The sequence below is a fragment of the Typha angustifolia genome, chromosome 11 (assembly GCF_048772165.1).
Source record: "Typha angustifolia cultivar Huaian chromosome 11, ASM4877216v1, whole genome shotgun sequence".
Taxonomy (NCBI): Eukaryota; Viridiplantae; Streptophyta; class Magnoliopsida; order Poales; family Typhaceae; genus Typha; species Typha angustifolia.
In genome coordinates, this window is record NC_133249.1 from 12987586 (window position 1) to 13011993 (window position 24408).

The 24408-nt window shown below is 41.0% G+C and overlaps 2 protein-coding genes across 4 annotated transcripts; both read left to right on the forward strand.

The window, feature by feature from the left end:
- The first annotated feature begins 8045 nt into the window (after nt 1-8045).
- LOC140770427 (phenylalanine ammonia-lyase-like) lies at nt 8046-10640 on the forward strand. Its single transcript, XM_073111624.1, has 2 exons — nt 8046-8389; nt 8738-10640. The coding sequence occupies exons 1-2, from the start codon at nt 8226-8228 to the stop codon at nt 10479-10481; spliced, it is 1908 nt and encodes a 635-aa protein (XP_072967725.1). The 5' UTR covers nt 8046-8225; the 3' UTR covers nt 10482-10640.
- A 364-nt stretch (nt 10641-11004) lies between these two features.
- Nucleotides 11005-24285, forward strand: LOC140771164 (probable starch synthase 4, chloroplastic/amyloplastic). 3 transcript variants are annotated; one of them, XM_073112595.1, is made up of 20 exons: nt 11005-11301; nt 11561-11591; nt 11686-11764; nt 12164-12280; nt 14824-15046; nt 15579-15713; nt 17039-17143; nt 17347-17445; nt 17815-17944; nt 18674-18724; nt 20454-20564; nt 21068-21177; nt 21293-21458; nt 21645-21728; nt 21817-21885; nt 23099-23212; nt 23350-23411; nt 23488-23538; nt 23621-23717; nt 23804-24285. In XM_073112595.1, exons 1-20 carry the CDS (start codon nt 11192-11194, stop codon nt 23921-23923), a joined length of 2064 nt encoding a protein of 687 aa, XP_072968696.1. In that variant the 5' UTR covers nt 11005-11191; the 3' UTR covers nt 23924-24285. The 3 variants fall into 3 exon arrangements, with proteins under 3 accessions (XP_072968696.1, XP_072968697.1, XP_072968695.1); XM_073112596.1 differs by having other exon boundaries at nt 11006-11301; nt 14899-15046; XM_073112594.1 differs by having other exon boundaries at nt 11007-11301; nt 12164-12304.
- Nucleotides 24286-24408: the final 123 nt, after the last annotated feature.

The following is a 24408-nucleotide window of genomic DNA, read 5'->3' on the forward strand; positions in this document are numbered from 1 at the left end:
GGCCGCTGCTCCGCCTTGGTACGCACCAGCTCGCAGCGCTCCGTCGGTGTTTGCTTTGATCCAGCCCGGCTCCGGCGGCTCCCAGGGTTTCCTTGTCATTCGTAACTTCGGGGTCTTCCGCTTGATTACGCACCTGTACTCCTCCGCCATTTGAACTGCAACCCTGACCACGGCAAGCTCCGGCGTGTGCTTCTCTCTAAACACCACGCCATTCCTGCTCTTCCATAGTGACCACAGCGTGCACGCTATCAAACCTTTGGCCCGACCGTCTTCCTCAGCGCCTGCACCCCACTCCTTTGTGATCCAGTCTTGGTCAATCTCCGCCGCCGCCAGCCGTTCTCTGGTACCCAGGATCACCCATACCTCCCGGCTGTATCTACACGAGAAGAGGAGGTGCTTGCTCGTCTCACTGAACAGCCCGCACATGGCACAGCGATCCTCTGGGCCGATATGAAGGTAGTGGAGGTAGGCTCGCGTCGGGAGCCTACCCCACAGAAGCTTCCAGCAGAAGACTCTGATCCTTGGCGAGACCTGGAGTCGCCAAAGATTACTCCACCCTGCCCAGAGCTGAGCACTTTGCGGCAGTAGGGACTAGTATATCGCCTTTACCGAAGGCGTTCCCCGTGGGTGCGGCCACCAGATCCACCTGTCCTCGCTGGCGGCGGCTCCCATGGAGAAGTTGATAATCTCGAAGGCCAGCTCAGATCCTGCCTCCCTGGCCAACTGCACCGGGGACCATTGCCCGTCTCTGGTGAGGTTAGCCACGCTCAGCGTTTCGTCCATGAGCCTGGGAGCTAGGACCCGAGGCTGTCTGGACCACGGGATCTCGTGTAGCCACGGGTCGAACGCAGCACTTGTTCCTTTGCCATTTCCTATCAGAACTCTGCAACCCATTCTAATCTGGTTTGCTGTTTTAGTTAGAGCCCTCCACATCCATGAAGGTTGTAGGCTCTTCGAAGTCTCCCACGGGTGTAATCTCCCGTATTTAGCCTGCATGATTTGGATCCAAGGCGTCTGCTCCCTGTTTAGGAATTTGAAAACCAGCTTGCCCAGGTGAGCCGTTCTTGCCTCCCTCAGCCTACGGACCTTGAGACCTCCCTGACGTTTGGCGAGTGTCACCTGCGCCCAGTTCATCAGGTGGAGGCCATGGCCGTCCTGATTTTTCCATAGGAAGTTACGGGCTTTTTTTTCTATCTCCTCCAGCACTCCGTTCGGCACTCACGTGCTGCCTAGCCAGTAAGACGGGATCGCTAACAGCGCCGCCCTGATCAGAGTTAGCTTGCCGGCCTGGGAAAGGAGCGTCCCTTTCCAGCCCGCTAGCCTTTTGCTAATCCGCTCCACCAGCTCCTACTGCTCCTGCACCTTCACCCTCCTCCCCGAGATAAGCACCCCGAGGTATTTGAACGGCATGCCTGCCTCCTTCAGCCCGAGCAGGGCGCTGAGGTGGCAGCCTTCCTCGGCCCTGACCCTGCGTGACAGATACAGCTCTGACTTGCTGTAGTTCACCCGCTGGTTTGTGAGTCGCTCGTACTGGTTCAGGCTCTCCAGGATGCTGTAGGCGTTTGCAGGCGTGGCTTCCAGCATGAACAGCAGGTCATCTGCATATAGCAGGTGAGATAGCTGCACTTCTCTGACTCTAAATCCTCGCAGAAGGCCTTGGGCTGCCTTCTCGTTGATGAGTCCCGATAGCACTTGCGTAACTATGATGAAGAGGTAGGGAGATATCGGGTCTCCTTGTCGCAGTCCACTCCTGGGCGTGATCCAGGTGGTCGGGCTCCCGTTGATCAGCAAGGCAAACCTAGGTGAGGCGATGCAAGCCTGCACCCAGTTGCACCACCTAGTAGGGAAACCCATCCGTCGGAGCGCCTCTACCACTGCCGACCAACTGACCCGATCATACGCCTTTTCCATGTCCATTTTGATCATCATGATAGGCTGGCCGCTCTTGTCGGTGGCCATGGAGTGCGCCACCTCCTGGGCTGCCAACGTGTTATCTTCGATGCTTCGGCCGGCCACAAAAGCTGCCTGCTCCGGACCTATGATCTTGGCCAGTACTGCCTTAAGCCTGTTTGCCATGATCTTTGCTATTACCTTGTAGCTAACATTACATAGGGCTATCGACCTATAGTCCGCCACTTTTACAGGGTGCTCCTTCTTTGGGATCAAGGTGATGAAGGTGTCCCCCCAAGCTTTTGGCATCGACGCGTTGTTGAAGAAGTGCCCGACGGCCCTACAGAGGTCACCACCCATGGTATCCCAGTATTTGGTGTAGACTTCCGCCTGCATCCCGTCCGGGCCTGGGGCCTTACCTTTCGGCAGGCTCCACACCACTTCCTTGATCTCCTCCTCCGTCACCGGCCTCTGCAGGAGTGACGCTTCCTCGGGCGAGATGGATGGAAGAGATGGCCACGCCTGACTCCCGGGGTCTATCGCATCTGCTTCACCCCAGAGCCGTTGGTAGAAGGCTGTGAAACAGATGCTCACCTCCGCCGACTCCTGAATCCAGCACCCGTCTTCACCCAGGATGCCGGCAATCGAGTTGCGTCTGCGTCTCATGGTAGCCGAGAGGTGGAAGAATTTGGTGTTTCGATCTCCTTCCTCCGTCCACCTTAGGCGGGATCGTTGCAGCCATTTAATGTTGAGTTGCCTGTTAAGGGCGATCTTGCAGTTGTAGAAGCTTCTCAGGCTCTGCATGCCCTCCTCCGACAGCAGCCCATTGGCGTCAAGCTCCTCTAGGTCCGCCAGCTTCAGGTTGGTGTCCGTTAGCCGTCTTTCCACATTTCCCACCGCCGCGCGGTTCCAATTGCTCAGGCTCCTTCTCAGCTCACTCAGGCGGTGCGAGAAAGCTTGCATTGGGTTGCCGTTTGCTTGCCGCTTCCAGGTTTCCTGAATAACCTTCTGGCACTCCTCATACTCCATCCAGAGGAGCTCGAATCGGAACGGTCTCTTGCTTCTCGTCGTTCCAGCAGGCACCATGAGAAGCAGCGGCGCGTGATCCGAAGCACCCCGGTCTAAGTGCTGGACTTTGCACTCCGGATGCTCACTCACCCAGGCAGTGTTGGCCAGAGCTCTGTCTAGCCGGATCCAGATGCGTCGCGCGCCTTGTTGGTTGTTGCACCAGGTATATGGAATGCCTTCATAGCCTAGGTCGCACAGACCCGACTCGTCCACGAACCGCGCGAAAGCCTTCCCTTTAGGCCCAAGAGCTGCGACTCCACTGCATCTCTTCTCCTGTACTGACAGGAACGCATTGAAGTCTCCCATGATCGCCCACGGCACGTTGATGGGTGCTATGTTCTTCAGTTCCTCCCAGAGCTCTTGCTGCTCTTCTAGGTTGGTGCTAGCGTAGACGGTGGTCCAGATCCAGGTTTGTCCAGTCGTCAGGGTGATAGTAAGGTGGGCAGCATATCTTGAGGCCACAGCTACGTCTACCCACCCTAGCTCTTTGTTCCAGAGGACCAGAATGCCGCCCGAGCGTCCTTGCGCCGGGACGGCAAACCACAACCATCCTCGTCCAAGCTTTTTAGCCACTTGCTCAGCTTCAGGCCAGTTGGTGTGTGTTTCTAGCAACATCAGCACGTCCAGTTTATGATCTCGAATCAGAACCCTGCATTGGTCGAGCGCCTCCTTCTTGCGGGCGCCTCTACAATTCCATACTAAGGTTTTTAACATTTGGAAACCTTGAAGTATGGATTGCCGGCCGACTGTCAGTGAGTCCGGCCCCTCTTGGAGGTTGGCAAGACCGCGCCACCTCCAGTAGAGTTCTCGTTTGCCCGAGCCAGCTCCAGGTCCATCGCTCCTGTGGCTTCTTTTTCCTTGTTTGACGCTAGAACCACCTGTAACTGCCTCTCATCTCCTTCCAGCTCCTTACCCTCTCGGTCCGCTAGAAGGAGGCAACGCTTGACTCTGGCCACTGTGGCCTCGTGCTTTCCGGGTGGGCTGGTTTGTTGCACAGAGGAAGGGGTGAAAGCGGCTGAGACCAGTCCTCCTTGGACGAGCTGGGGCGGGTATTCACTGGAGCTCATTCGTGCTCCTCTAGGGCTCTTGGAAGTTTTGACGTAGGCCGACCTTTGAGCCCGACGGTCTCCCGAGCCGAGCAGGACCGTTATCCCTTGGACAGCCGCCGATCTGTCGTTCGCTTCTCCAGCACGTAACTGGCTACCCTCTCTGCCGTCCACTTCCATCACTTCCGGCAATAAATGATCGCCCTCGGTGTCGTCTGCCGGTTCAACCTCCCTCTCTTCCATACGTTCCTTACCAATAGCATGCCTCCTTCGGTCGGGACCCACATCTGTAGTTTTTAATGCGATGCCCTCTGACGTGATTGGCGTTTCGTACGGCATGTGCTGATTCACTCTTTCCCCGCCTTGGTTAGGCGCCACCTTCTTCTTCTTCTTCTCTACGTACTCGGCGTATGCATGCAGCTCCTGCTGTCGACTGCTCCGTCGCTCTGAGCCTGCGCCAACCTCGGCCTTCCTGCTGGTACTGGCCTTATGGTGGTCTATGCCTTGCTTGCCAGCGTTCCTTTCTTTTCCTTGGCCCATGTGGCTCTGTGAATACTGAGTCTTTGCTCTAGGCTTGCCCTCCCCGTCCTTTGTACCCATGGGGTCCTGCTCTCTCCTGTCCGTCCCCGGGGTGCCGTTGGCGTAGCTAGCTCTCATTCCTGTCTGATTGGCCTGCCTTCTGGACTTCCTGTGCACGGTGCACCATGGCCCATAATAAATGTGGTCTTCTCCCGTATCGTCCTTCTCCCTGCTAGGGTTGGTACCTTGCTGTACTCCACCTCCTTCTCCGGCGTTCATCGCCGGCGTCTCCACACCATGTTCTTTGTTTGTGAAACCACAGTCTTCCTCCTTATGCCCGATCCTCCCACACTTAAAACATATTATCGGGATGCTTTCGTACTGCACTCTTTGATCCACTCGTTCTTCCTTCAGCCCGAGCCAGACCGCCGTTTTCAGAGGTCTGCTGAGGTCTACCTCGATGCACACCCGAGCAAATCTGCTTCTGGAGTGATCTAAGGTAGTTTCATCTACCCGTAAAGGTCTGCCAAAGAAGGCTGCCACCGGGATGAGCGCCTCCAGTTCCCAGTATTCCTGCGGCAGATTATGGAGCTGGATCCAGACCGGCGCCGAAGTGAAAGCCTCCGGGGACGGCCGGAAGTTGTTGCGCCATGGGATAAGGTTGAGGACTTGGCCTTGGACTGTCCATGGTCCATTGATCAGGACGTGGTCGAGATCCTCCTTCTTTTCAAATCTGAATACGTAGTAGCCCTCAGCCATGTCGGAGATTGAGAAGCCTTCTATCCCCTCCCATAGAATGGCTAGCCTGGTTTTCAGCCAGGCCATCGGTATACCCTTGCCCAGGAATCTGCCAAATAAGGTTAGCTTCCACCGATTTCGGCATGTCTCCAGCACCTCTGGGTTGATCACCACACTGTCCTCCAGCTGGTCGCGTAGCTTAGCCAGTATCTCCGCCGGGATCGTTCCCGGCTTAACTTTTGCCTTCCTGCTCCCCGCCGCCACAGAGGCCCAGGATCTCGCGCCCTCCGTATGAGTTCTTTTGTCCGCTGCAGTCTGCTTGGTTTCCTCCGGCTCCGACACCTTTGACGCTGTGGCTCTTCGCTGGTGCACGTCCTCTCCTCCCATCGTCGCCATGTTCATCAACAATTACTGCTAGTAGTTGGGTAACCCATTGTTGTAATGTTTTGGGAAAGCATCAAAACCGCAACCCACCTCTTCTCCCTCCCTGATATTTTTGGTCGTGCCATTGTCGTCGTCCTCGCCAAGGTGGTTCATGGTGAGCCCTCTGTTTATGTTTACTTTGGAGAATGGCCAACGCATGGTAATTAATCCCAATTAACAAGCCATTAATAATCTCTGTTAATCCTAAGCCAAACTTTCATCATTGGAACCATCTAATTAGGGAATATTAGAGGAGGTCTTTAATATATAGACACTTGTATACATGCATGCATGCTCTTCTCTAAATCATATAAAGCGTATATATATATATATATATTTTTTTTTTTTTTTCTTTTTAACTCTCCAGAATTATAAATTGCTTTGAGGACTGTGGCAACATTGTAAGATATAATATTACCTAAAATTACGAAACACCGTAGCTTTCGTGATTAGGACGACACTGCTCTTTGACTGGAAAATCGATCAGTAAATTATAGCATTGTTTTCTGGACTGGTAATTAAATATCATTAGCAGTTGCTAGCGACCATGGATTGTGTTAGGTGAAGACTCCTTTTGTTTTGGAATTAGAGACAAAAGGGATTCTTTCTGCCTTCCAATATAGATTGCCCAGAAATATCTCCGTAGGAAATCGAATAGAGATCAGGTAGCAAGCCAATTAGCCGTCTGATCTCTCTCCGGTAACTCGATAAATATGGTTCTATTAAATCTGGCTATACTATAATAAATTAATTAGATTGGTTTATTATATTTGTTAGATAAAATATTTTATTAAAATCAAAGACTTATATATCTAACATTTTAGGCCGCTGTGATATGAGCTTCATCCTTCCCACCTACCTCACCAAATGAGATTACCATAGGATACGAGCTCTCTAATTATAGATAGTGAAAGGCAGAACCCTTTATTGTTTATATATATATATATCGGTTTGGACACGGTTATAGATTCAAATAGTGAACTTTAGTATCATATCTTCCGATGATAAATACGAATATGGATGGAATATCGGATATATAAGAACTAATAAAATTATTGAAATATATAATGCAAGTAGTAAGTGTATACAAAGAGTAAATATTTCATATAGATATATAAACTACTATTTTTTTATATGACTATTTTTATAATATTTGAAACTATATGGAGATAAGGTAAATATTATGCTTCAACTCATATTCATATCTATGAATTATCCATATATATAAATACTTCAAATATTAAGGTGGATAGAAAATTCAACCTAAGGCTCACAACTATCTCATATACCCAGACCCCTGATAGATAGAGTGCACTAAATATGTAAAATAAATATTTGGGAGACTAGTTTAGTCAAAAATAAATAAAAAACTCCTGTTTCAACTAATAAGACACTTCTTTATATATGATCTTTTTCTTAATTAGTAATTAAATCTAAAGTACTAATGTTTGTATCAAAATCCTCGAAGTTGAAGTATCCACTCTTTGTCTAAGTGAATGTGACACAAGGCATTAAATTGGGTGAACCACTCTAATGAGAGAAAACCTAAAGGGTTACTCAACAACTATCTAGATGACTTAATCAAAAGAAATCATGGGGTTAATTGAATAATGCTTATCATTTTTGACATGGTTTGCTTGTGATTGGCGAAGAGAGCTAACAAATCTGAAAGATAAATTTTGCATTTAACACCCTATATTTAGTGAATTCATGATCCGAATCTAGGGTATAATTTTCCTAATATTGCTCCCCCTAAGATGTCTTTTTCCCCTAAAACCAGAGTTATTATATGTATATAATATCAAAAAGTAAATACCAAGATGTATTAATATGAGTTGAGTTTTGAGGTGAGTTTTTAGTCACTAAAGTTGTTGCATTATCACCTAGTTTTGTTGATAATTTTGACAATATTTTTTTAAAATATAAGTATATAATAATATATAATAATATGATAACGATACGAGTAACAAACATAATTAATATTTATTTATTTTTATCAACTTAAATATAAGATCATAGATATATTAAGAACATAGTAACAACTTTCGCCATAATTTGAGAAACATCAAGAGAGAAAGGATGCTCTCAATTAGTCCTATGCTGAGGTGTTATATGCAAATTTCTCCGATCCGAAAAATCGGTGAAGCGGCTCGCTTACCAAACCCCTCCAACCAACTATAGTGGACGAAGAGAACTCCTCGTTCAAGAGTTATATTAGTCGTTGGAATTCATGCAGATCCAACGGTCCAGATCGCCCTTTGATTAATCTCCCCCTCTCTATTTAAATTCCACCCTCCACTCTCCCATCCCTCAGGAAATAAAGCTCTGATCTCCATTTCCTCTCCTCACTCCCTTGTCCTCTCATTCAACCCGCCACTTCTTCCAAAGGGAGTACTGTGCGCCGCAGGTCCACAATAAGGACCCCCCAAACTGGGCCAAGGCGGCGGAGTCGATGGCCGGGAGCCACCTCGACGAGGTGAAGCTTTTGGTGGAGGAGTCGAGGGCGCGAGTTTGAAGATATCTCAGGTGGCGGCGATCGCCATGAGAGGCGAGGGGGTTAGGGTCGAGCTCTCGGAAGGGGCGAGGCCGGGGGTGAGAGCGAGTCGTGAGTGGGTATTGGAGAACATGGGGGTCACTGCTGGGTTTGGGGCCAGTTCCCATAAGAGAACCACGCAAGGAGGAGCTCTTCAGAAGGAACTCATTAGGTAAATTGTCATATCGAACCAATCATATAAGTTTTTTTTAATATTCTTGCCACAAATTTTTTCTCTTTGGAATTGTCATTATAATTATTTTTTTACATAATATTGGTAAAATATTTTAAGCAGTTGAATATTAAAGTCAACAAATATATGCAGTTGACTAGTAGACTACCTTTCTATTTTGAAGTTTATATCAGCGTACAATATTTATCGCTATTTCTTTTTCTTGTAGTATTATACTGGGTAATAGTAAATTAATTTAGAATATTTAAATAATTAATTTATAAAGTGGCCAAAAATTATTATTAGATAACAGTATCATTCTCTCACGTATCTTAAATTTTGTTGTAGATTCCTCAACTCTGGAATTTTCGGCTCCGGTGATGCTTCAGCTCACACGATGCCAGCCTCGACCACAAGGGCGGCGATGATGGTCCGGGTCAACACATTGCTCCAGGGATACTCCGGCATCCGCTTCGAGATCCTGGAAGCAATCACCAACCTCCTCAACTCCAACATCACTCCCTGCCTCCCTCTCCGCGGCACCATCACCGCATCCGGCGACCTCATCCCCCTATCCTACATCGCCGGCATCCTCACCGGCCGTCCCAACTCCAAAGCCATCGGCCCCAATGGATCTCCCCTCACCGCGGCCGAAGCCTTCGAACTCGCCGGAATCTCTGGCGGCTTCTTCGAGCTTCAGCCGAAGGAGGGCCTCGCGCTCGTGAACGGCACGGCGGTCGGGTCCGGCCTAGCTGCCATCGTCCTCTTCGAAGCCAACGTCCTCGCCGTTCTCGCGGAGATCCTATCCGCCGTCTTCTGCGAGGTCATGCAAGGGAAGCCGGAGTTCACCGACCACCTCACCCACAATCTAAAGCATCATCCAGGCCAGATCGAGGCGGCCGCCGTCATGGAGCATATACTCGCAGGCAGTTCCTACATGAGCGCCGCCAAGAAGCTTCACGAGCTCGATCCGCTCCAAAAGCCGAAGAAAGATCGCTACGCGCTTCGCACTTCGCCGCAATGGCTCGGTCCCCAAATCGAAGTGATCCGGGCGGCGACCAAGTCGATCGAGAGGGAGATCAATTCCGTGAACGATAACCCACTGATCGACGTCTCGAGGAATAAAGTTCCCGGTAATTTCCAAGGGACTCCGATTGGCGTCTCCATGGATAACACTCGATTGGCGATCGCCGCCATTGGAAAACTAATCTTTGCGCAGTTATCGGAGCTTGTCAACGATTTCTACAACAACGGGCTGCCTTCGAATCTTTCGGGAGGTCGGAATCCGAGCTTGGACTACGGGTTCAAGGGCGCGGAGATCGCCATGGCGGCGTATTGCTCTGAGCTCCAATTCCTCGCAAATCCGGTGACCAACCATGTCCAAAGCGCGGAGCAACACAACCAGGACGTGAACTCGCTCGGGTTGATCTCATCGCAGAAGACGGCGGAAGCCGTTGAGATCTTGAAGCTGATGTCTTCTACCTACTTGGTCGCGCTTTGCCAAGCTATCGATTTGAGGCATCTGGAGGAGAACTTGAAGGCCGCCGTGAGGAACACCGTAAGCCAGGTGGCGAAGAAGGTCCTCACGATGGGCGTCAATGGCGAGCTCCACCCCTCCCGGTTCTGCGAGAAGGAGCTCATCAGAGCCGTCGACGGCGAGGACGTCTTCGCCTACGCCGACGACCCGTGCAGCTCCACCTACCCTCTGATGCAGAAGCTGAGGCAGGTGCTAGTCGAGCACGCCCTCCTCAATAGCGAGAAGGAAGAGGCAAACACCTCCATCTTCCAAAAGATCACAGCTTTCGAAGAGGAATTGAAGACCCAACTGCCGAAAGAGGTGGAAAGTGCCAGAATCGCTTTCGAGAACAGGACTACTTCTGCAATCAAGAACAGGATCGAGGAGTGCAGGTCTTATCCCCTGTACAAGTTCGTGAGGGAGGAGCTGGGAACTGGGTACCTCACAGGCGAGAAGGTGAAGTCGCCGGGAGAGGAGTTTGATAAGGTGTTTGCTGCCATCTGCGTGGGGAAGGTGTTCGATCCTATGCTCGAGTGCTTGAAGGAGTGGAATGGTGCTCCACTTCCCATTGGTTAAGACTCGCTTGCTATATATCGATCAAGTAATGGTGGTCTCCTCCTTAGCCACTTACATGACGTGGATGATATCTAAACAACCAGATCGATGTTTTATATATAGTCGCTTGCTACGGCTCCTTATCTAGCGTCCTTAAATTAAGAATATTTGACCCTTGCCTTCTCCACTATTTACAACTCATACTTTGCCATTACCATAAAATTCCCCAAAAACACCATCGATTAGTTTAATTTAACATTGCCTTCAAGTTAAATTCTTAATTTTTTTTAATAGATTATAGGTTAGACAAAGGATCTAACCTAAACAATTAAGCTAATTCTATTAAAAACAAATTATAACAAATTTAGATGGTACATACAGTGCATTTGTGAAAAATTTATTAAATATTAATTCAACGTCTACGCCCAAAAAATAAAAGTTACATTTATGCAACTTTAACTTTTTAGTGGCTTAATGCAAGTTCTTTCGAAATGGGGCGTGTTATGCAAATGTCAAAATGACAGAGTTTAAACTGCAAATTTTCGTGGTTCGGATATTGCTTCTATTCACTGTTCCATCTCTGCCACTGCTTTCTGGAATTAAGATGCACATTTCGAAGTGCGAGAGCGTCTAAATTCGCGCTTCCTTAGACCAAAGAATTCACCTCTTCTTCTTCTTCTTCTTCTTCTTCTTTCTAGCCAGCACAAGACTCGCGGTAGCATCGTCTGTCCATGGAGGCCATATGGAACGCCGCCGCAACAATACCTCCCTCCCTCCATCTCGTCCACTCGATAATTCCTTCCCGGCGAACTCTCGTGCCGCGAAGAATCGTTTGCTTAGGGTATGATTTCCTTTTTAAAGTCCTCGATATGTTAGATATAGATTGGGATTTCATTGGGAGATTTAAAATTTCCAATACCTTTTCAAGTAATTAATGGTGGGATTAACCTTTATTGCATATCACATGTTCGACGTGATGCATCTCTGCTTGAATTATCTCGGCTTACTGAAATTTGAAAGCATCATTTGTATTCTTAATTTTCATTTATTTAATTTTGGAAGCAGCGGCATTTAATAGTTTGTTTGTTAATGCAATTTAGGTTCAAAGGTCAGGAGATGAATATCTTCGAGGTATGTAAGGATATCTGTTTATTATTTTATTTTTGTTTTAGACTTTTTTACCCTTTAAAGTTTAAGCATGATGAATTTGTGATGGATGTCTCAGGAACCACATTCACCTTCTGAGAGAGAAGTAGAAATGAATGATAGTGACATCTGGAAGCTGTTCACTGATGCTCAGCAGAGTAAGGCCTCTTCTGCGACTTACTATCGTCTATTTCTAGAATTTGTAACCCTAATTAGTCTGGTTGCATTTTTTATAGAAAGTTGTTGTTTCTCATTCTGCTTCCTAATCTAGTACAGTATTGTTTAATTTAGAAAGCTTTATAGAGATAGACATTTTAAGACCAAATTCGTTTGTACAATGTATCCTTTTTATCATGTAATTTAACTTCATGTAATGTTGTTCTTGATTGTTTCTTAAAACACAAGTGTCTTACTTGCTCAAATTCGTTTGTACATTACTTGCTCACAATCATGATTATCAAATATCATACATAGTTTCCTCATGGCTGTCTATTTTCTCATGTATGGTACAAAAGCTTCTAGAATTTTCTTTCATTTTTTCCTCAATGATTTGTCAGATATTCTATACTTGAACAAACAACGGCTTACGGCGATGGAAGAGGTGAAGAAAATACAAAGAGAAAATGAAATGCTATTGGAGAGAGTAAAACAATTGGAGGAAGGAAAACAAGCAGGTGAAGATGAAGCTGGCACCAAAAGTATGATTTATGTGCACTTATGTTATTATATGTTATTCTAGTTGCTCTCAATAAGTCCTGAGCTCAGATATGTCTATATGTTATTAGTTTCCATAGCAATCGTTATGTCTATCAACCTAAAGTCTGCAATTAATTTTTGCAACAATGTTGCAAACTTGCAATGATCCTAAAGGGTGAAACTTCAATATACTTGGGGTAATTTCATGGTTAGTGTAACTGCTTATCTGCTTATCTGTGGTCCATGCTAATAAGCCATGCACTGGACTGTCTCATTGTTTTTGTTTTCTTGATCTTCGTTGATCTTAGTACTTAAGGTGAAAAGATACCTTGGTAAATTCTAGTGCTGCAAAAATCTAGCAATTTGGATGCTGATGATCAATGTTTGAGCATGAAAAGATAAGCTTTTGTAAGACTTGCTTTATGCATTCAAATTGTTTGACCATATTATAGGAGTAAACTATGTTCATAATGGTTGAGAGATTAAGTAAAAGAGTAAATGGGGGTGAAATAGGTGGATTAATAAAGGTTTCGAAACTCAGTATCAAGATCGGAATCGATTACTAGAAAAAATAATACACATCAGCTGTACTGGTCGTATCGGCCACTCATATTGAATCAGATTATTTTTTTAATTACGTAAAATTTTAAATATTCTTTAAAAATGCATAATTTTTTTTAAAAGTTTAAGAAAAATAATAGAAAAATAAAAAAATAAAAAATTACTCACATGTAAAGCCTAAAAACTAAAGATAAAACTTACCCAAAACCATAATAAATTTCAAGCTGAATTTGATAAATTTCTATGTTTATAATTCCTTTTGCAGAATTGAGGTGAAGAGAGAAATCTTCACTGATGTTCTGTAGTAATAAGAAAAAGAGAGTTAAAGAGTGGCTCAACTGGAGCCTTATTTTTTGTTATAGACTCGCCTTCGCTCGACTTTACCCGAGCTCGAGCTGCTCATTTATTTTGACAGCCCTATTGATGATATACATTTCATTACTTTTCAGGATGATAGATTAAGGAATGAATTTCTTTCTCGTATTGGTTTTTTTTCTTTTTGGAAAAAGGCTAAATGTGTTGTTTACTGAAACATATATACCAAACCATTACCCTTCAAAATGAATAAAGATTGGACAATGATGATAGAGTTTAACATCAAAATAAAGCCATTTACAATGTGTTCCCATCTGGGCTACATATCACAAAATTATATAACTTGAAATATAGAACCTGATGACAAAATTACGCTATATACAAACGATTTGAAAAACTACAGTTGGATCTAAGCTTTACTTGTCCGGACGGTCCAGACTAAGCCCTTGTAGGTCTGCAGAGTTGCAGCAACCTCTTCTCCTTCTTACTTGCTCTTCTCCTTGTTTCCCTACCTAGCGCCAAATTGTCTTAATGGAAAAAGTTCATCCCCACTTTTACCTTTATATTGCTGGAAGATGTGCATATTCATTTCAAGCCATAAGGACCATGTGATTATTGCTATTCAAATCTTCCACCAAGGGTCTAGACTTCTCAATTTTAGGATTTCTCTAATCCACCCATAGCTCATTTTGATAGGAATCTTACACTTCCATAATCCCAACAATACTCTCGACAAACTTGTACAAAGATTTGATTGTGTAAACACATTGATTCTCAATCTCTACTATGCGATAACTTATCATGGTCGTCACGCTCTTTTCTTAGTTTGTTTTGAAATATATGACTATTATTACTAACATCTTTCTGATGTCATTCCCTCAGCATAACCAATGTAACCAAGTAGTGGAACTTGAGAAATAAGAAGATTGATTTTCATCATAAAAAGGTTAAATTGACATGATATATTACTCTCGGGCAAAATACACTTTATTCTCATGTGATTTGACTCTATTTCAACTTACCTTTGTGTATTTCAAACTTAATCACTTAGTCCTATGTGGTTTAGACAAAGTTGCAAATAGTAGATTTTCTATCCAAAACTAACGATGGTTCAATGGCGTCAATGTTTCCTACCATAAGTAAGTTACCCAAATGACTCAACTATCTCTATCATTCTCAAATCAGACTATATCTCGTTGGGTTAATTAAATCTTTCCATGTTCTTGTTAACTACTAACTAATAGTTGCAACTTGGTCTAAATCATAGGAGACTTAAGGTCTTGTTTGCTTTAAGTTTAGGGACTCCCTAAACTAATTTAGGGACTTCTAAACTAGTTCGGTAATTAAACATCTTTTTATCTTTTTCATATCTAATTAAGTTTATTCTTCAAAAAATTAAAATTTAGAAATTAGACTAACTAATCGAATTTGTTAAAGCCTAAGTGCTTAAATTTAAAGTATATGAGGGTAAATTAAAATTAGGCCAAACAATTGGGGAGCAAACAGTAATTTATGTTTTTCTTGATATGAATCCCATGCAAGATTATCTATATGGAACAAATTTGCATGATCACATAATTTTCTATGATTTATCATCTAATCACTTTATTGATTTTGGTATAGCGACATTTCTTTCTTATCATAGGTACTCACAATGGATTGACGACACCCTCAAGTTTTTGTGAGTTATTACTGCGAATAGATTCAATGGTTGTTTCAGGTATGGTTGGTACAAGAGAGGCATCTGATCTCAGGAAGAAGGTTATGGACAATAGAGTAATTGTGCATAACGCCTTTTATGGCATTCATCATAAAACTGACATGGAATTGCTGTCAGAACTTCGCCAATTTTCAGAGAAAATGATTGGGTATGTTTTCTTACACTTGAAGGAAATGCAACAAGCAAGTTAATTTAGTAGTTTCTTTTCGCTGGACTTAGGTAATAGATAATAATGAACCCAAATTAACCTTAATGATCCCACACCTGTACTCTAGTATGATCAACTCAAGCCGAAGGTAGTAGTATATTACTAAGTATCAATCAACAAGCTTGAGAAATTACTTAGTGCTTGCTTGCATTCATGTAGCTATGACAGAGGAATCATGTGTATTTTTTTAAAATTAACTATAAAGTAGCCACTCATATTTTATTATCTTATTTCTACATTTTCATCTCAAATTTCTGATATATTGATGCTTTGGTTGTCTATGTTACATGTATTTGTCTAACTCAATTGGTGTTTTTGTTACACTTTGTAGCATTAAATTGCCTAATATTATTGGCCTGTAGTAAGTTGTTGATATGCAGAAGATGGATGTGGCTTGTCAACTCATTTAATGGTTTTTACTTAGTTGTCTAGGTCATTTAATTATATTTGACAAATTACTCTTGGTGTGCAGAAAAGCTTTGCATATTGTGCATATCTGTAGTGAAATGGAACCAATTGCTTCCTTTGGAACCTTAGCATCCTATGTAACAGGTTTATCTTGTGCACTTCAAAGAAAGGGCAACTTAGTGGAGGTCATATTACCCAAGTAAGTTTTGTGTTTATGTTGAACGACATTGCTTATGCATGTGCAATTTATTAACCCTTCCTTTATGACTAATATTTTAGTTTGTGTGACTTGTTCATATGTAAAAAGACTTGGATACTAGTAAATGTTCTAGATTCTGAAACATAGAGAAGATCTTGATGAGGAATCATATGATTATGCATATAAAGGACGAAACCATAGTTGTTTGTGTTACAAAGATTTGATCTGAGTGTTTCTTGCTGGCAGGCTAATTTTCGGATAACATAAGGTCTTTGTTCTGCATGGTCAACCTAATTATGATGTAAATACTTCACCTGCTAACCATTTTTAATTTATTTAGATTTTCTGTAGACAAGATGTCATGCTGAAAGCCTGAACCCTTGGAGGGCGTTCATTTTCCTTATTACAAATAATGTTGTTATGCTTGCAAGTTGAATCATTACAATACAATGCAATAGAAATACAAGACATAACAAGATCACTTTATTTACAACTGGTGTATACACAGAAATACATGCATACTTTCCAAGTACAAATGGGAATTTTAAAATCATAAAACAGGATGGTTCCCTGGTGCATTTCATGTCTTTCTTTGCTTTTGTCTTTGATATATCCTGTTGTATTTCCTCATGCATTTCGTGTCCCAAAGCCCTTGCTAATACTTATTGTATTAAGTACCTATTGGTGGATGAGTGCATGAATTTTCCCCCTAAATTCCTGCCATAGGAAATAGGACATGGCTGACAATTTTGATTTAAGTAAATAGTTACTGAGTATGAATATTTTGTGTAGTCAACTAAGATATCTCAAACTCAGTGTAACATTTAAAAATCTAAAAAATCTATCAAGGGCATCATATCCTACATCTGGGTTGGAGTTAACTGTACAACCCTTTAAACTGTTAGATTTGTTGGTCTACCCATTAGGTAAGCTTTTCGAATATAGTTATAGACTCGAGTGTTCAGGTTTTTGGTTACAATATCATAGTTACCTTCATATTTGTTACATTTGTTACCTAGCTTGTCTGACACCAAAACTTGAGTGCATGGAGCTTTCTCATTTTATTCAGTTGTTAGAAGAATTTCCTGGCATTCATGTCATGGTAGATTCCAAGAAATGAGCAGCTTTTACATATTGATTTGACTTGTTAACAAATGGTGTAGCATTGTTTGTGGCATTGAATCATGATATCTCTCACATTTTTGAGATAATTGTTTGTCTTGCATGGCAAACTACTCATTATTGTAATTTGTACGATGATGTTATGATTTACCAAATTGCCTATTATATGAGTTTAGCTAATGACACAAATACAATTTGAACAGGTATGCAAGCATAAACCTTGACACAGTTCAAGGGCTGAGGAAATTGGAGACAGAGTTTGATTCTTATTTTGCTGGTCAGTGGCACAAAAACAGAGTATGGATAGGGTAAATTATGTTAACAACTCAACGTCTCCTGCATCTTATTTGTTATTCCTCTTGCTATTACCAGTTGACCTTCATTAAGGCATTGAAAGTATTTATCTACTCTACTATGAGATGAGATAAAAAAAGATAAAAAAATAGCGATACATATCCTTCCATTTTCCACTTTTGCCAGGTTCTGATTCACCTACTGTTTTCTGATCCAGTGTCATCAATGGTATTGGTCTTACACTTGTAGAGCCTCTGTACTACTCAACTTTTTTCAACCGTGAAAGGTTATATGGCTATGCCGATGACTTTGAGCGGTAAGTTTATTCAGATTTTAGAATTAATTGTGTAATTGGCATGGTTTATTCATAAATATTACTTAAAATATCATGAGAGATTATGGTTTGTTGATTGATCTTTTACAATATGCATGTAATAATTTGATTGCTCAAAAAATTATCACTTTTAACCTTTCACCTAAATAGGATTGAAATGCATAATCTTCATATGGTTTGAACTTTGAAGGATAAGCTTTCTATATGTTTCTATGGAATTTTATTCATGTGATCCTATTAGTTTGTGCTTACTGCTGATCATATACTTTGTCTGGACTAGGGCTCATGATGTTTACCTTTACTCATTAATATGTACTCTATTTTCCTAACTAAATTTGTATGCTATATCAGATTTGCCTATTTCTCCCGTGCTTCCATGGATTATCTAGTAAAATCCGGAAAGCAGCCTGATATTTTACATATCCATAATTGGGAAACTGCTATAGTTGGACCTCTTTTCTGGGATATTTTTGTCCATCAGGTTAGCTTTCTGCTATAGCTTATACCTGAATGCTGGTTATTGGGCTTTTGCTGCATTGAATTATCTGATCTTGATTTCAAAATGGAACGTCGAAATCATTGCTTCTTTTGTGGATCGAGATGGCATTTCTTTTCCTGCTGAGATTGGGTTACTGTATTTTTCTAATCTGTACACAAATGAAACTTTTGTCAGTATATTATCTCAGTTAATTGAAGTGAAAATCTTCTTGAACTAAACAATGACATCTTATGATTCTTTTTTCTTTATTTACATGGATTGTAGACATAGCTCATACTATTCCTGAATCCTAGATGGGGAGATTTCCTTTGTTTTGAGGTGTCTGAACTTGTCCAGGACTCCAGTCGATTGATTTTTATGCTTTCTTTTATAAAAAAATATGTGAACTTTATTTTTCGGTCAGTATTCTCCTAATATCAGAAAATTTGTACCCTGCAATTGAAATTTTTGAGTAATGGGTTGCTGAGAACAGAATTAGATCTTTAAACAACCATGTAATGTATAGATGTGTAAGTTGCAAAAATGAGGAAGCTGCTCAGAATATAAGTTCAGGAACAAATCTTTAACTAGCTGTTTGAATTTTATTTATTTATTTAACTACCGAGCATGAATTTTCAACAAGTGGAGTTTAGTGTTTTCAAAAATTCTAAATAGTTTATTGATTAACTATTTTTAGTGGAATTATGCTTATGCCTTGTTTTTCTTTTTCAGGGACTTCATGCTACTAGAGTATTGCTGTCATGTCATGACCTCAGCATGCAAGTAAATGGACTACTATTCTATTACCGCTATTTAGTGAAACAAATTTAGATATTTTTCTGTGAAAGAAGCTCATGATGGATAAACCAATATATGCTAAATCCTTTTCCTGTCATGTTTTCTAATCATCCAGTCTAGTGCTAGTACTCTTCTGTCAATCGCTCTACATTCATATATTGAACTTATCAATTATTTTTTTAACCTAATTAAGCCATCTTACATTCTTTAACTACCAAATATCATTGAATATGTAACCATTCAGACTTGGTGTAACGGATTTGTAGAAACTGATAACATTGTTGTGTTGTCATCTTCTCTTCTGCAAATCTTCCTGGTATTGGTCTTGTTTACTTTCATAATTATTTTTAGGGGTAATTCTAGAGTTGATCATTGGGCCTGACCCGCTCAGGCCTGGTCCGAATCTGAGCCTAATATTGTAATAGGTGGCATGAGCTAGGTCTTTGCCCACTCGCCTGTGGTCCGATTTGTTATGCCCGTCTAGTCTTATAGTCTTTTAGGCCCACATCGAATATTTAATAAATTGAATACTACTATATAAGTATATTCCTATGAAAACTAACTAAAATATTTTCATGAAGGCTATTACACTCAGCTTGATAATATATAATATTTTTTAAATCTAGCCTATTATGCTTGGCTTGTTATGGTCGACCAAAGCCCGATATCTCACGGGCTAGTTAATGGTAACGCGTCTAATATTTTAGCTTGACCTGAGTGATTGGTGGGCCGAACTATAAACAAATACTTAAGCTTGGTTGGCCCGTACTTAGCTCGACCCGCCAGGTGATCACCTCTAAGTAATTTCACTTAGATCCCCTAGAATATTGTCTATTTCCATATACAACTCCTGAATTTTTTTTTGATATATACAGACCCTTTAAACTACTTGGAAACCTATCAAATCTCTTTTTCATTATTTACTTGTTACGTTTTCCATCTATAAGTGTCATGTGACACATATGTGAGTAGATTTGTGATATTTATACCCTTATTTTTTGCAAGGTGAATGTACCAAAATACCCTTACCTCAAATAAACCATCTCTCTCCCTCCTTTCTCCTTCTCAAGAGTGGAGCGAAGAGAGAGAGGAATGGGCTAAGAAGGAGAATGCATATAAAAATTTAGAGGTTCTATGTGTATTGAAATAATGTTCAAGGAATGTATATAAAAATGGGCAATAATTCAGACAGTCTAAGTGGATTTTACTCTTATTTTTCTACTAGAAAGTTGATTTATAACTTTATTTCTTGCCCAACTAGATGTCAGAATTGACCTTCATCCACTATATGTGTATGATAATAATAGCATAATGTTGTAAAAGCTTTCCTCCAATCAACAAAAATTTTGAGTACTTCAACTTTGCCTCATGGGAAAATATGTCAGATCTAATAAAAGGTTGTGAGATTTTTGGGGAAGAGTGTTGAACAATGCAAAGTGAAAACCTCTCTTAAAGGGAAAAGATCCCTGAAACAATCTTTTGGTACATACTAAATTGGTATATAAGTACGAGAGACATAGGGTAGAAAAGATCTTAGATTAAGTATTCTCTAAACCAACAGATAGTTGTCTCCAAACTCCAAATGAGTTGTATATTTTTTAGAACACTTGTCACATGGACATATTTTATCAGTTATTTCTTAAATGTGATTGTACGAATTTGCTCTTCTCTATTGTTCAATGACTTTTGGCTAACAAAATGCTTATCTTTGTAGTGCCTTGAGCAGCCAAGTAAGCTAGAACTCTGTGGGCTTGATCCTCATCGACTTCATCGTATTGATCGTTTGCAGGACAATGATAAGGCACATCTTGTCAACATTTTAAAGGTTACTCTTTTTCTTGATCTAAGATCATACATTTTCAGCCGTGTAAACTTTGTGGGATAAAAATTAACTTTCTGAATAGCTTTCTGTAGTTATCCGGTTTTTGTTTATAAGTTTCATTTTTATGGGAAGTAATCAAATATTTTGCAGAAGACTGTTTCGGTCCCTTCATTGGTCAAACATATTTTTCAAAAGAAGATTTCTACCTGTTGGCTCTTGCTTATGAAAGCACGTCATCACCATCACCAGTATGAAGATGCTGTTTAATGAAAAAGCATAAACATTGTTAGAATTTAGAAACCTGTGGAATGGTGTGGAATGTGAACTTAGATAACTCATGCAATTTAGTACAGAGCGGTGACATCCTAATCAACCTATATACATAAGTACAGCCACTATGAACCCTAGGTCCGTTTTGATCATTTCTGCTCGTAATTCATGTGGAAAGTCTGTAAAGTTTTTGGTATTAACATTGTTTTGATTCTTGTCATTCTTTATCTTTACAGGGTGGGATGGTTTACTCCAATAAAGTTATTATGATGTCATCAACTGATTCCAGAGATAGGCTGATCCACAGTTTAAGCCATGGGTTGGAACCGACATTAGGAACCCATAAGTGAGTGATTTCTCTTTTTATTTTCTTCGTCTCTGTAAAGTGCTGCTGATAGACATTAATTAAATGTTGAACAGGATTACATTGTTGCTTGTTTTTCTAATGCATTCTTTTCTAGGGAAAAGTTAATGGTTGCTCCTTATGGATTTGATGGTGAAAAATGGGATCCGTTCAAAGACAACTATCTTCCTAGAAATTACTCTGCATATAATATTGAGGGGAAAGCTGTTTGTAAAGTTGCACTTGCACATCGCCTTGGGTTGTCTCAACGTTCGTCCATACTCGTATGTCACATCAACTTTATATATATATTATTCACTTTCTGGACTTCATTACTGGTTCACGAAGTGGTATCTCACTGTTTAATGCTACCATCACCTGATCCTCAACCACTTCACACTTGTATTAGTATTTTTTCTCTTTTCTTTGCCACCTGATTTAATGGCATTTTTTTATTACTATTGCTACAGGTGGGTTGCATCTCTGGTTTCTCTGATGTTACAATGGATTATCTGAAAGCATCTGTTCAGAATGGCATAACTAAGGGTGCTCAGGTGGTTAAATAATATATTTGTGACTGTCCAGGATTAAAATGACAAAGTTATCTTTTGTTGCTATATCTGATGTAGTGGTAATTTGCAGTTCATCTTCATGGAACCCAAAATGCCAGTCACAAACTTTACATTGAAAGCATTTCAAAATGATCTAAGGGTAAAAATTCTGCAACTCCTTTTGTTTGAAGGCATTTATGTCTGCATAAATATTGCTTAAGGATGCCTTTTGGCTCTTGATATTTTCCAACTCCAATATTATTTTAAAGTTGTAATATTATAATAATTATGCCATTCTTCCATGGTAAATATCTTAGACTATTAGGTTTTATTTTGTAGCATCAATGGACCATAACTAGATGCAGCTTGAAACTATGACAGCAGAAACATTTTGATAGCACAGAATAAAATCTGAAATACCAGGAGAAAATATGAGAACAAATTAGCTGATAGGAAAGACCCTCTCGGTGACCAAACTAAATAGGTACAGACTTCATTTCCTTGTCTTACACCATTAAGTATAATTTATCTTGTCTGTTGCAAATTCAGTACTTCTTGTACCCTTTAAATCTTTCTTGATTCGGCTATGATACTTTGTGCTATCAGTGGGATATATTTGCTTACTTTTATCAGCACATAGTTAATGAGAAGTTACCTTTTTTCAATTTTTATTCAACTCAGCATATATTTTGTACTGCCGTAATAGGTTTTTTGGTTACCCTTTTGCCTATTTAGAGTTTGCATTTCTATCATGGAGGATTTCATTTAATTATAGTGGGACACATTCTTTAGCTTGGTGAACATTTAATTACTGCTCTCTGTCTATTAGAGTATTAGGATTATAAATTTGGTTGAAAGTTTCAGATCAATGGAAATACTATATATTTTCTTGCACATTACATCTTATATAAAGTTTTCCACATACGTCTTATCTCCGACAAATCTCATAATTTGTCAAATGTTAATGTGCTGTCTGAGTCATATTTTCCCAGCTTTAATTTTGCCGGAATCATTAGATTATATTTTTCTTGTATGAATCTTGTAAATTGTTGTTATTCTATATCCTTTTGCCTTTTTCTTTTCTCCAAAAACTTCCACTGTAGGTCTGAGATAAAAGACATACAGCTTCCCAAAGTTTATTCTATCCCCTAAAGTTGACTTTGTCCTTAAGCTGGCATAAAATAGTGATAGAAGTGAATATTTTGATCTACTAGTTTAGTAAGGTGCTTATTTTAGTGCTCTCATTGAAGCTTCATAATAAATTTGAAACCTTCTCCTGAGCTTCACACTATTAGGCCACCAGCTGAAATATTTTTCCTTTTGCAGCATTTCTGTTCTCTACATATCTTATTTGTGTGTACTTTCATATGCAGGATGTTGAGATAAGATTTGTTCACAAGTATGATGAAGCCTTGGCGCATTTGATCTGTGCAGGCTCTGATATCATTTTATGTCCTTCCTTTCATGATCCATTGTCACAAATAGTGGTACGTTAAGAACAATGATTGTTCCTGATTTAGTGCTAGATTCAGTCCTCTACTTATGATGCTTTCTATGGCTGTGTTCTTAATACCATTGCATTTTCATGGTTCCTGATTTCATAAATATATCATTAAATGAACAGTTGAAGGCAATTAAGTATGGATCCGCACCAATATCAATGAAGCTAACAAATGATGGATTTAGGTAATCGGTTATACATAAGCAAAGTACTGAAAGAGTAAAGAAATTTAACTTGCCTAGATGCTTCTGCAATCTGCAGGCAGTTCACAATGAATCAGTACGGCGGCAGCTCACAAAATGAATCTGTGAGGTAAACTGCTTCTGTTGGTTGGTGTAGTCATAAGTTATAGAATTGTAATTTCAATGCTCAGTTTCTATATGAAATTAAATAGGCAATCTGAGTGGCATGACTACGGAAGCACCATGGCATCACAGTACATCCTCTCGACATATGGAAATATGTCCCTCAGTCAAGCCTTCGATGAAATTGTATGTCCCGGTTTCCAGTTTGTTTGCTGTGAAGCTCTTGTTACAGTCTGACTAGGCTAAAATAAATATTGCATTTGCATCTGCAGAGGAATGACCCTTTGCACTGGGCTTGGAGGATCAAGGATGGGATGTTGAAAGACTTATCATGGGACGCTGAGTGCTTTGACATACATTGGGCTGCTTACACCTTCGTGAAGAACTTGTGAATGTACACCTATTAATCAGCACCATAGTCTGGAAAATAGTGGAAATAATGTCCACCATGCATGAATAGGATTTCAAGCATATGGAAATGGGCACCCATGGTATCTCTCTGGAGGGAGGAGTTCCTCAAGAAAGTTGTGTTTTGTTACTGCAGCTGCAAGAGGAAGAGAAGTTGATGCGTGGCGGAAATAAACAATTATATATCTTGTTACTCAATAGTAGTTATCTTGTTCAAGCTCAGAAATAAAGTGTTGTATTCAACCTTAGAAATATTGTCTGCGTCGTTGAACTTTGTATCTTCAAATTATTTTTATGTATCTTTTAAATGATAGTACTTAACATCCATCTTGAATTGAAGTGTCCATTTCTGTTGCTTCGTGAAGCAGGGATGTGTTTGTTCACAGAATTAATAGAACATGGTTTTTCGCATAATGTCAACATGACACAGCTGCTTTTGATGCAACTCACGCAGGAAGCATTTGCTGGG